Here is a 13,172-nt window from a genome sequence, read left to right on the forward strand (position 1 = left end):
GTTTGATGCCTGAGGATCAGGACTCACTCACTGCTGTGATCCGAAGAACCAGGTGGCTCAAACAACACTGTCTTTCCGTATAAGTGTGCTGTGGCAAATGCATATATTTACAACGGTAGACTTGCTCAAAGAGGCAATCATAGCTTTAGCACAAGAGATAATACAGCATACTAATAAGGCAAACGTTACAATTATTGTCAACAGAGGTGTCAGCATTTTAGGCAACATGGTTTTCCAACCACCATCAGTCAGCCAAGACCACCAACTCCATCCCACGGGAGTCTTTGCCTTTCCAAAATATTAGAAACTATCATTATTTTTGCCTGCCCATGTTAGAAACATCTTTCAGTAAAATGCTCTGCAATATTTTTCTTTTCTTGCTGAATCTCTTGTGATACATGAAGACAATGTAGGCAAATTAACAACAGAAAATAATATTGGTGTAGTCAATACAACATTAATTTCACATGATTAAAAAAATGTGCACACAGATTACATTTTAAGTATATCGTGAATTTCTTGCACTTTATCCCTAAACAAGTGACTTCTTGTACAGGTGCATGGTTCCACGGAGGTATTCATCACCATCAAAATCCATCATGTATTTGTGCATCTCTTCGGTCATCACATGAGTCCACAGCCCCTCCTCCTCCATCTGCTGCAGCTCTTTCTCCATAGACACCTTGTATTCCTTTCCACACTCAGACTTTGAGTCTGACCTCGACATGCAAATGTATCCTCCTGCAGAAATAAAAATATTACAGTGGAGAAGAATACATTTTATTATCCTCTCATATCATCTCCTGTAAGACTCCCAGGGGAATTCGTAACCCAGAGATCTCCCTGAGTCATCCGTAGTCTCCGCCATGGCGGCCTGCTGGTAAACTTTCTGTTATTCCGTCTAAACAATCTACCACAATCTACTTCTGAACACTTTTAAAGAGAGAAATAGGCTATGTCACTGCTGACTCTGGTTTCATTTTAGAACTAGATCGCCTAGTTTCACAACTTGGTCCAAGTTTCGTGAGCCGGAAACGTCGCACTGGACAGGCTCATTTGCATAGAGGACTGTTCCCGCCTTTTCATTTTGAAAGAGAAACAGCCAATGAGGAAACTCCAACACTCTGCTGACCAATCTTGTAACTTCATCACTCAGTCTCAAACAGGAAACAACATGCGACCTGCTCGTAAACTTTCTGTTATTCCGTCTAAAGTATCCACCAAAATCTATCTCTGAAAACATTTCAAGGTAGAAATAGACTACGCAACTGCCATGAAGTGAAAATCAATTAGTACAGAACTTAATGCCACCGTCATTGTTGTCACATGATGTTTGGAGCTGAATCTGGGGAGTGACTAACATATAATAGTAAGTCATCTGCATATAATGAAACTTCCCATACAGACACTTTTATACTATTAAGTACAACAGCCAATGGCTCTCTCAATTCATGCTCTCATGAAAACATGTGACTAGTGTTGGTTATCTGGTTTTGCAGCATCACTGAGCTCCCTGAGAATGCTGACCGGCACATGACCTTCACGTAAAGCACCGATGATTACCACCACATCAAACGTACCTGAAAGCAAAGGAGGAGGAGGAGGCATTTTGTGTGAAAAGGTAAATCACATCCCCCCCAAAGCCAAGCCGACTATATTCAGATGTCGCCCATCATAGAGGTGTCTAAACATCTAGCCATTTGCAACAAAGAGCAATAAGTGACGATCCAATTATAGAGCAGAGCGCTAAATACAGACAGGAAGAAGATTAGATGAATGCTGTCTGACAGAAAACATGAGAGGTTTCTATAGACATCATGATACTGTGACTGGGTAAGTTACTGTGAGGAACCTTTAACTGGTTATGAAACAGGGATTTTCATGGACAGGATCTCAAGGTGCAGCCAGGGAGGTGTCTGGATCGGGGACCTCAGAATTGGGTCTCTGCTCTATCCGGCCCCGGATAAGAGGAAGCAAATGGATGGATGGATGAAACAGTCTCAATTTAATACTGATGCCTCTATATGACCTACATAAGTAAACAAGACCATCAGAGAGAAGATTGTCATCTTCTCTCACTGGGTCGGATTCCGCGCAAAATCAGACGAAATCACGCAGGTTCACCAGAAACTCCTTCAACTCAGATTACAGTGGGGCCTCCACCGGCAACCAGCCCACCTCGGACAGATGCAGATCCGGCTTCGCTGCCGATTCGACCTGCAGTCGGAGCTCCGGCGGGAGGCAGAGAGCTCTGCGCCTGGCAGGAGCGGCTCCTCCTCCGACCAGTAGAAGAGCTTCGCCTCGCTGCTCTGCCGGTTCCCGTTGGGAGCCGACACCACACTGCTGGAGGCCCATTACGTATTGCTGGGCCCGCTGGAGGGAAGGGAGGCACCAGACTGTCAGACCCTGCTGCAATAAAATGAGAGGTCTTCTAAAGGGACTCTGGTGCTCGGAAACACTGCCGTTTTAGTCCACAGGGACCGCCAAAATACACACAAGATTATAGCTCCTCATAGCAACTTTAAAGTTACAGCTGTTGTTCTTCACAAAGAAGAGAGCTACAAACCCTATTCAGCTGTGATCTGAGAAGAGTGAGTAAGAGTGTGAGTGTAGTGTACCAGTCTGTGTAGGCAGTGGTTCTGTTCCCAGTAAGGCCAGTTTGAGGTCCTGATAGAGGCCGGTCTTAGCAGCTTGTTCCAGCATGAGTTTGCTGCTGTCCACTCCCACAAAGTGCCTGAAGCCCAGTTCAACCATCTATAAACACAAGAAGAAGAAGACGACCAACATCAACACTGACTTTTTAACCTCTAAACATTGAGATTTTTGTCTGATCATTGATCTGAAGGAACATGAGGGACAAACGCAGACGACCTGACAACAGAATGAGGAAAAGCACACAGGCTAAATACACAAGGGACTAATTAACTAATGAAGCACAGGTGACTTAGAAAACAGGCGTGAAAAAGACAAAGGCAGGAAGTAAAACAAGACATGACACATGAGGAGTGTGACTTTCAAAATAAAACAGGAAACAACCAACACCCAGGGCCATGGCATACCCAACTTCCTGTTGATTTTTCAACACCTGCATACACCTGTCCCTTTCACCTCACACAGTGTCTTTCACTCACGTCTCTTAGTTTGAAAACTTTTTGTCTACAGAAAAATATCTCAACAATTACCGTCCAAATTTCTATGAATTTTAGAGATTTTTTTGAGCCCTTGAACTTCCCTTTACGTGAAACTATGTTGCGACACACTTTAATCTCTTTTACCTGATGGACCCGGTACCGGGTTCGGCTGAGCTGTGTGTTAAAACACTGCCTTTAAAAACTTCATAAAATGCTGTGATGGTCTTTTTTCTAAATAGTTTCTAAAATACGAGGCCTTAACGCTACTAAAACAGCACTCCAAGTGTATTTTGTCCAAACAATGTTTGTTTGGCAATGATTTCAATATTTTAGTAACAAAATCAACGCACGAGAAATTGTATTTTTACTTTATAATATTTTTATATTGAATGTTCATACTTTACTGTGGATTATTTTTTTTTAATCTTATTTACATTGTTATTGATCTTATTTGTTATTATCTAAGTTTTACTTGATCATATTTAATTATTATAATAAAACTACTCTATTTGGAGTCAAAATTATACAATTTAGTTGTTTTTTATTGATTTTATACTGTGCACAATGGTAGAATGTGATGATGCACAGGGTAAATGTCATGACCAAAGGCTCCATTGTGTGCACATAGCCTCCTGTAGTGGATATCAGCAGTATTTTATAGCCAGATTCCCTTTCAAGAGGTAGAAAACCCATTTGGCACACTTTGGGTATCCAAGTGGCCAAATGGAGAGTCAGCCTGGTCCTATCCTCACTAAAACCTTTGTAGAATCTATGTGCTTTGTATTATTTATATCTGCTTTGGCACAGTTGTAGTCAAGGAGTTGCTGAATGAATTCAGTGGCATCTCTGTGCATGGCATCATTGCTATAATGGTGTTATCCAATGTCTAATCTAGAAAACATTTTAGGCCAGGATAAAAATTTTAATTTTTCCTTTGGTTCATCACAATTTACTCAGGCATAGTAACAGTCACAATGTTACAATGTTACTGACACTGGGGATGAATTCTCGGAGGTCTTACCTATCCACAGAGACCAAGATCATGCATATAGACCTGGTAGTTGTGGAGCTATTCTTGATTTATTTTGGGTATGTCTGTCTAGGCGAACCACACCTTCCAGCACCCTACAGGGCTTAAGAGGTTAAGCTGGTTTTAGATATGTCAATAAGGGAGGTGAAGTGACTCTAAATGATAAGGGACATGATTGGGACATCAGGTTGAAGTTTGAGATCTGTTACAGCTGTTCTGTGATCAGTCTAAACATTAACGTATCTGACTCAGTAGGAGAAGATTATATTTAACACCAGCCCTCCTCCCTCTCTGATCTGTTAATCTTCTATTCTGGCTCTAAACGCACCAGAATAGTAGAGTTCCTGGAGTCAACAGTTAAGAGAAACTCTTAAAAGAGCGGTTTCGGTGCTATGGCGTTGTTTAAAGCCACACTGAAACTTTTCATAATTGTCATGGTTATCTAAAAATGTTTGCAGCTGGAAAAAACTACTTTCTCCAGAAGGCACGTAGCTTTGAAATAGGCCTGAAATTAGAGAGCAGACGGGTCCAGACTTTTGTTTTTGAGGCTGAACCCACCCTGATAACAGAGAGGTGATCATCAATGCAAGAACACTTGACCCAACAGTATTAAAAACTTCTTTTAGTAGCCGAGAAGGGATACAATCACTAGGATGGGTTAAATGCAGAAGCTAAATTTCGCTGTTTGCTGTGTACAATGTGTGACAATAATTTTGATTTACATTTACATTTAAGCAATTTCTGATTGTTACAGAGTCCCTTTAAAGACAGATTAACCTCTGGACGTTACTGTGTCCTGAAGAACCCTGAAGCCCAAACAACAGACTGACAGAGGACAGTAACACATTACCTACCGCTTATTATTCATTTATTTTCTCTGAACATTTACTGTAGGAATCTGTTAGTCTGAAATAAAAGCTAAACTATCTATGATCAATAATAACAATATTATGGTCTAATATATAATAATATAACATGGACAGAGACCATTGCTTTTGCTTTTATAATTTAAGTATATTTTGATTATACTTTTACCTAAGTAAGGTTTTGAATGCAGGCCTTTCACTTGTATTTTTAAACTGTACTGTATATTAATATTTTACTTAAGAAAAGTTTTTCCACCCCTGTTTATTAAGTACATTAATTTATTGACATTTATATCACATTATTGTCAGCACTTCCAAGCTGTAAATAGTTAGTTAGTTTAGAGGTGAAGAACGTCTCCTGATTCTAAATTAAAAACAAATCAAACACAGAAATAAAGTGAAATACAACATACATTGTTACGGGTTTCATTTAATGTATGAATTTATTGTCATAATTACATGAAAACATATTAAATGACAATTATTTAGCTTTTTGTTTTTGATAACTGCATGTTTCCACATTAAAATCGACTGATAACTCAGAAAACAAAGTGTTGTAATGACATTATAGTGTTGTCCAGCAGACCTGCTGATACTAAACAGTCATTAGTTTTCATGAAGAGGTGAGAGGGAGCTTTTACTCTTTAAGAGAAAGAGGCATTATCAATGAAAAACAATCAACTGACCAATCATAGCTTGGGGGCGGGGCTTAACAGTACTGACCAATAGTGGCCTGTTTTTCACGTCAGAACAAGGATCAAATGTCCTCTTTAACTTCTGTGTATTTAGCGACATTCTGCTAAATCAGATTGGACAGTGAACACATGGATTCAGGTGCAGAGTGACTCATTAAGTGACTTCCTGTACAGGTACATGGTTCCATTGAGGTATTGCTCATCATGCACATCTTTACAAATGTTATAAACATCCATCATGTATTTGTCCATCTCTCTGGTGATCACATGAGTCCACAGTCCCTCCTCCTCCATCAGCTGCAGCTCTTTCTCCATAGAAACCTTGTATTTGTTTCCAGACTCGGACTTTGGGTCGACTCTCGACATGCAAATGTATCCTCCTGCAGGAATAAAAAATATTAAATTAGTAAAGAAGTAGAGAAGAATACGTTTTATTATCCTCTCATATCATCTCCGCCTGTAAGACTACTCTTGAGAAGAGTAGAGTAGAGTAGAGCTTTAATGTCTCTGAGGGCCAATTTCAATAATAAATAGAGAAAAGCCATTTAGTAAAACAACAATCAATACACAAGTTAAAGCCTTCACTGTCGTTAATTTCACCAAAAAACAGATCTAATATTTGGGACTGAATCTGGGGAGTTACCAACATATAATAGTAAATCATCTGCATATAATAAAACTTTGTGCTTCCTCTTTCCCACACAGACATTTTTATACCATTAAGTACAATCTCAATTCATGCTTCCATGAAAACTGGTGATCAGTGTTGGTTACCTGGTTTTGCGGCGTCGCAGAGCTCCCTGACGACGCTGACCGGCACAAAACCATCACGTAATGCACCGACAATGATCACCACATCAAAGCAACCTGAAAGCAGTTGATTACTTACATTAAGACACATATTTTTTGTATTACAAAGTTCATTTTGTTGACATATTAGTGTCAAGGTTTTTTACAGAGTGACTTTCGGATATCTCTTTTTATCACTCGATAAATCAGAAAATACTGTCAACGACCATTAAAAATCCATTTCTGCCATGGTTTTAGGAATAAAATGTGGTATAAATCAGGGTATGAATTATATATGAACAAACCCTTCTTAAAAAACCTTCAGAATATAGAGATGAATAAATGTGGAAGGTTTGGTGTGTGAAGATGTTTATCCTGACAGGGCGACGAAGGCTTTTTAACACATTTATCTGTAAGTTATTTATGTTTAGTTATTGATTTATTGATTTATTTAACCTCGTCATGCTACCATGTTGTGAAGGAGGTTAAATAACGATCCAAACTTTAATTTTTTTAAATTTTAGCAAGAAAAAACTGTCATGGCCATTTTCAAAGGAGTCCCTTGACCTCTGTCCTCCAGATATGTGAGTGTAAATGGGTTCTATGGGTACCCACAAGTCTCCCCTTTACAGACATGCCCACTTTATGATAATCACATGCAGTTTTTTGAATGCAGTATAAATGTGTACCAGTCTGTGCAGGCAGTGGTTCTGTTCCCAGTAAGGCCAGCTTGAGGTCCTGATAGAGGCCGGTCTTAGCAGCTTGTTCCAGCATGCCTTTACTGCCGTCCACTCCGGCAAAGTGTTTGAAGCCCAGTTCAATCATCTATAAACAAAAGAAGAAGAAGACCAACATCAACACTGACTGCAGCCTCTTTTTTTCTGTGATATTAAACTGTCCAAATGTCCATGAATTGTAGTGATTTTGTTGAACTTCCCTGAACTTCTATTGCGACACAGTTTAAGCTGGTTTTGGATATGTCAATAAGCAAAGTGAAGTATTTCTAAATGATATTGTAACCCTTTTTTAGGGAAGTACAGGGGCTCTTTAGGGGAAGATAGCAGGTCAACAGTAGATGTCACATAGAAGTGGTGTACATCATCTGAAAGCTGGGAACCTGAAGATTAATCTGAGATGCAGCTCAGCACTGTGTGTCAAGTTGTTCTAGTCATGATTCAGAAATAAACATTAATGAATGAATTAAAATAAATAGTGAAAGTGTATAAAGGTTTAGAACATTATCATCCACATGCTCTATTATAGCTCATAAGTTGTTGCAGCAATTTTTGTTTCACAGATCTGGTGCTGAATTCAACCATTTTTTACCACTGGAGAATTGATAAAAATGATCAATAATCCCTCCAGAATACCACATTAAAGTGAAAAGTTTTCGGCTCACCAGTTTAGCGACCAGTCCAGACCCACAGGCCACATCCAGAACCTGAACCTCCTCACGATTCCCAGAGAAGTTGGCGTTCAGGAAATCTACCATCAGATGTGGCGCTCTGTAGTTAATCATCTCCGTATCCTGTTGATGTAACGTGTGTTAAAGTTCTCAAACATTGGTTGTAGCTTCTACAATGTGAGGATTTGCTCTTGGTGACATCTTATTCTGAGTGTCACGCTGTTTAATGTATGGAGCCTAATAATGCTTGTGCCCATGGACTTTGCATTTATTGTCTGTAATTTTTGTTTAATTGTCTGACTTTTGTCTCTTTTTTGGTTCATTCTAGCGAAGCTTGACTGTATATTTATAATTGATAATCAGTTGTATGAACAGACAAAGGAAAAATAAGTTATTGTTGTTTTGGGCATCAGAGGCCTGGACTAGGAAGCAGGATTTGGGGTGGGCGAGGTAATTTCAGGGTTAACTGATGCTGAACAGCTAACCTGCTCCCGAGCAGGTTATGTTCCAGATAAGAGATCAACTCCTCCTACTGACCATTCAGAGCTCAGTGAGTAGATTGTATGATAATATTACACAAATATGAAGAATATATCCAGGCTGAAAACAACACAGCTGTCCTTCCTGCATTTAGTCTGATTATGTATTTAACTTCTTGGTATTTGTCTAATATTGTAGTTCATAAAATGGGACAGTAGACTTATCCATGTATGTGATTGGTCATAAACTACAAACACCGCCCCTTTCATGTGAACGCGCTCATATCCAGACAGAGAAACCCTGGGTTGATTCACCGAGTTGATAACCACCTTCGTAGGACCGATTAGCAGGCTGTTAGGGTTAGTTAAACCAGATAACAAGAAGATAAACTGGGTATGTTGAACTGGCTTCCTAGCAGGCCTCTGGTCTCTGTGGTGTGATGTTGATCATCGAGTTTGACCTCTGACCTGGTCGTACGTCTCTGCCCAGCTGTCGTAGAACTTCATCCTCTGCCTTGAATCGAAGCCTTTCCAGGACTCAAGGAGGGTCTTCACATCGTCCACAGTTCTGAAGGAGTCCGACATGATGACGAGACGACTTCTATCTTGAATTAATACAAGAGAGACACAAACTGTGATTTCACTATCACATATCAATGATTTGGCCTTTTAAGTTTTTATCTTTAACCATTTTTCTTCACACTTCCCCCCTAACCAACTAAACTCTCTCAACCTGGACTTAGACACCTTCCAACATCGTTAAATTATCTGACCCATAACTGCACTAAATTAATTTAACATGTCATTTTGCACTACTTTCACTATGTCTACCTCACAGCATTACACATGTATATCATATAATGACCTTATGATGATAAGGTCCCTTTTCCAGGGCAAACCTACTGGATCTTGCACAATGATTACATTCATACTAGTGCAATAATGACATTTATTCTAGATCAATAATTATATTTATGCTAGTGCAATAATTATATTTAAACAAGTGCAATAATGACATTTATACCAGTGAAATAATTACATTCATTCACAACAATGACCCTTCAGGGCAATACCAGGGCGTCGGGGTGCAGCATCACCCTGTCGGGGATTGTTTCACAACAATGACCGACTCGCTGTACATTATCCCTTACGTATTCTAGAGCAATAATTACATTCATACTCGTGCATTAATTACATTTATTCTAGAGCATTAATTACATTTATTTTAGTGCATTAATTACATTTATTCTAGTGCATAATTACATTTATTCTAGTGCATTTATTACATTTATTCTAGTGCATAATTACATTTATTCGAGTGCATAATTATGTTTATTCTAATGCATAATTACATTTATTCTACTGCATAATTACATTTATTCTAGTGCATTAATTACATTTATTCTAGTGCATTAATTAAATTTATTCTAGTGCATAATTACATTTATTCTAGTGCATTAATTACATTTATTCTAGTGCATAATTACATTTATTCTAGTGCATAATTACATTTATTCTAGAGCAATAATTATATTTATTCTAGTGCATAATTACATTTATTCTAGTGCATTAATTACATGTATTGTAGTGCAATAATGACATTTAATCTAGTGCAAACTTACATTGCATTTATTTATCTTACTTATTATTTTAGAACCTGTGTGGATGTTTTATTGCTGAAGTGGTTTTTGTCTTTAAATTGAAGACTGATCAGGAGTAACGCTCCTAATTTCATTGTATTCTGTGAAATGACAATAAAGGTTTTCTATTCTATATATATATATGTACAATAAAAATCATCATCTCTTTTGTTTTAGCTACTGTCAACAAGTATTATAGTTTTGTTTATCATTGTCCTCTGCCTGGTCAAACCAATGCCACTTTCCAGAAGTAACACAGAACACTAATATTACCCCTCCTGCCATTATTATATTATATTACACTACAATACAATACAATTATTGACCAAAGGATTGGTTTACACACATAAGATGCATTAGTCACAAAACAATTACAGTTTATTATACATGTATGTTATACACTCATAATATACTTACTAGAACATAGACATTATATTATATATTATATAGATATAAATGGATAACATGGTAATAGATTTTTTTTTATTGTTTATAGTCATTTCCAACAGCCGTTACTGGCTCAAAATACAGTATATCACAGATCACGTGGTTAAGATCATATCTGCCTGTTTTACACTCTTTGACCGTTTGGTGGTTTCGTGTGCACATGAAGCCTCGAGCAATGAATCCCAACACAGGAATGCAGACCGTTTTCCCTGCGGCCCAACAGGTACTTTGAGTTCAGACTTGTCTCAGGTCATCAGAGACCAGGTTTCTGAGAAATCTTTTCTTTCCCTCCAGGGATGAAGACCAACCGTCATTTATTGAAGTCCTTTAATACACTTTCTTCACACTGACTGTCATTCCTCTTCAAACACTGTGTGCGATCAGAGCTGCGGTATTTATCTCATTGATTTAGAGGATGTGCAAAGGACTCAGTCTTGACTTGGTCTTGACTGCCTTTGGATTTGGTCTTGACTCAGACTCAACTGGACCTGGTCTTGGACTTGACTTGGACTCGATAAGTTGGACTTGACTACAGCCCTGATTTCAACTCATGAAAAACGGATAGCAAAAACAAAAGTGTTGCTTTTATATTTTTGTTCAGTAAATACTTGGAGCAAATGTTCAGAAATAAAAGTTAAACTTATTTTTTTATGTTGCAAAAGACTGAATATTTTTCCTCCACAGACTTTTTGAGGATTCTTAAAAAATCTCCAGAGCAGCAGGAAGTTTTGTTGAACCCCTTCTGTTCGTCCAACATCGTGGATGTTTTATTGCTGAAGTGGTTTTTGTCTTTAAATTGAAGACTGATCAGGAGTAACGCTCCTAACTTCATTGTATTCCGTGAAATGACAATAAAGGTTTTCTATTCTATATATATATATGTACAATAAAAATAATCTCTTTTGTTTTAGCTACTGTCAACAAGTATTATAGTTTTGTTTATTCATATGTATTGTATAGTTTTTTGCACAACATCTTTTTCTTTTTTGCTAAACTGCTGTAACAGTGAAATTTCCCGCTGGGATTAGTAAATCTATTTAATTTAAATCTATTTTTGAAAGATCTGAGAACAGTTTGTACTCACCTGTGTGTGAATGACTTCAGGCAGAGGAGAAGGTGAGAGTGTGACAGCAATGATTATGGGTTCAAGTTTAACAAGAAGATGAAAACTGGTTTGTGATAACCACAGCTGATTGTCTGGCTGAACAGCCAATCAGGCTTCATGTCACAGAAGAAGCCATCTAGACAAGTTGTCTGATTAGTTCACATGTCTGTAAAAACTTTTACTTGTCGTGGAGTATTTTAACAGTGTGGTATTAGTACTTTTACTGTAGTAAAGCATCTACTACTACAGTACTAGTACTTCTTCCACCACTGACAGTGTTAGCCCTATGATTTGTGTGTTTTCAGGAAAGTTACTATGATGAAGTGTAGAGTGAGATATTACTTTTACTTTTATACTTTAACCTTAGGAGACCCACCAGAGACCCTTTTGTTGTTTTGTACATCATCTGAAAACTCGGAACCTGAAGATTAATTTGAGATGCTGCTCAGCGCTGTGTGTCAAGTTGTTCTAGTCATTAATCAGAGATAAACATTAATTAATTAATTAATTAAAGGGACTGTTTGTAACTTCTTACACGTATAAATCTATCGGGTCGGTTTCCCATGCACGCTCGCATGTGGCCGCAGTCTCTCCTCCTCTGCCTGCTTGCCTTCACTCACACACCACGCGCGTTCTCACTCTCTCGCCCCACCTCTACATGTGTATGCATGCACACTACACACTGCAAAAGAGTTAGTTTAGCTCTGAGAATATCTAGTGAATGTACAGTGGACATTTGTGCAGAAGTAAATGCTGCAGCTCCTCCAGACCAACAGAGGTTTTCCGTATCTTGTGAAGTGACGGGGCTCCGCAGCGAGAAACATTATCTTCTCCGACCGGGTGCCGGTGTCTCCTTGCGGGCGCAGTCGATAACTTTTCTCTTCCTGCTTCAGCCCTGGAGGCTGAGGCAGGAAAAGCCAACACTAGGATCAGCATTGATTCATGGAGAGACCTTCGTCTGGTCAGCTGACATTACTGCCAAGCAGGTGAAATATAGAGTGATATTGTGGTTTTAGCTGACGTGTGTCGCCTCACTGTTTTGAGCGATGCTCGTTCATGTCTATTTAGAGCGAGCACAAGCGCGAGCCCGACACTGACTTAACGTTGACTTAACGGCCACAGGTGTCGCTGTTAACAAGCAATTCTGATTCTTACAAACAGTCCCTTTAAGTTCAAATTAAAATAATTGATGTATGTGTATAAGGGCTTAGAACATTATGGCCCTGTTCACACCTGGCATTAAAATGCGTCTCCACATGCGTCTTCAGTGGCCACTTATGATCAGATCTCACTTCCCTGCACCATATGCAAATGAACACGTAGTAAACACACGGCTAATACAGCAGCCGTTGTGACGTAATATTACATGAATGTCAGTAGTAATATCCTACATATTCGTTAATTCTGGTACATTGTATTAACATCAAAATAAAAGGTTATTGTACCAGGTGGGCGGTCGGGTGTCAGCTCCGCGCAAAGCAGCGGAACAAAAACACAGACGCATCTCCGACAGTACGTTAATAATGACCTTCGCGTGCCTAGTCTACATACAGTGGAGCACAGAGGCCGTTTCCATGGTGACAAG

General features: G+C 38.8%; 1 protein-coding gene across 5 annotated transcripts; it reads right to left on the minus strand.

Moving 5' to 3' along the window:
- Positions 1-410: 410 nt before the first annotated feature.
- Positions 411-11,666, minus strand: LOC119496401 (methyltransferase-like protein 27). Of its 5 annotated transcripts, none has more exons than XM_037783678.1 (6): positions 11,567-11,666; positions 8,864-9,000; positions 7,911-8,039; positions 7,201-7,336; positions 1,491-1,580; positions 411-744 (listed from the first exon to the last, which is right to left on the minus strand). In XM_037783678.1, exons 2-6 carry the CDS (start codon positions 8,978-8,980, stop codon positions 533-535), a joined length of 684 nt encoding a protein of 227 aa, XP_037639606.1. In that variant the 5' UTR covers positions 8,981-9,000; positions 11,567-11,666; the 3' UTR covers positions 411-532. The 5 variants fall into 5 exon arrangements, with proteins under 5 accessions (XP_037639606.1, XP_037639607.1, XP_037639609.1 ...); XM_037783679.1 differs by lacking the exon at positions 1,491-1,580 and adding an exon at positions 6,497-6,589 and having other exon boundaries at positions 411-741; XM_037783677.1 differs by lacking the exons at positions 411-744; positions 1,491-1,580 and adding exons at positions 5,457-6,102; positions 6,497-6,589.
- Positions 11,667-13,172: the final 1,506 nt, after the last annotated feature.

This window comes from Sebastes umbrosus, chromosome 11 (assembly GCF_015220745.1).
Source record: "Sebastes umbrosus isolate fSebUmb1 chromosome 11, fSebUmb1.pri, whole genome shotgun sequence".
Lineage (NCBI taxonomy): Eukaryota > Metazoa > Chordata > Actinopteri > Perciformes > Sebastidae > Sebastes > Sebastes umbrosus.

Excerpts from the sequence above, each read along its gene's own strand:
- LOC119496401 (XM_037783677.1), bottom strand. The coding sequence starts at position 8,980 with ATGTCGGACTCCTTCAGAACTGTGGACGATGTGAAGACCCTCCTTGAG. Across the intron at positions 8,040-8,863 it reads GGGCAGAGACGTACGACCAG|GATACGGAGATGATTAACTA; the intron begins GTCAGAGGTCAA and ends TTACATCAACAG. Across the intron at positions 6,590-7,200 it reads ACCACTGCCTGCACAGACTG|GTTGCTTTGATGTGGTGATC; the intron begins GTACACATTTAT and ends AACTGCTTTCAG.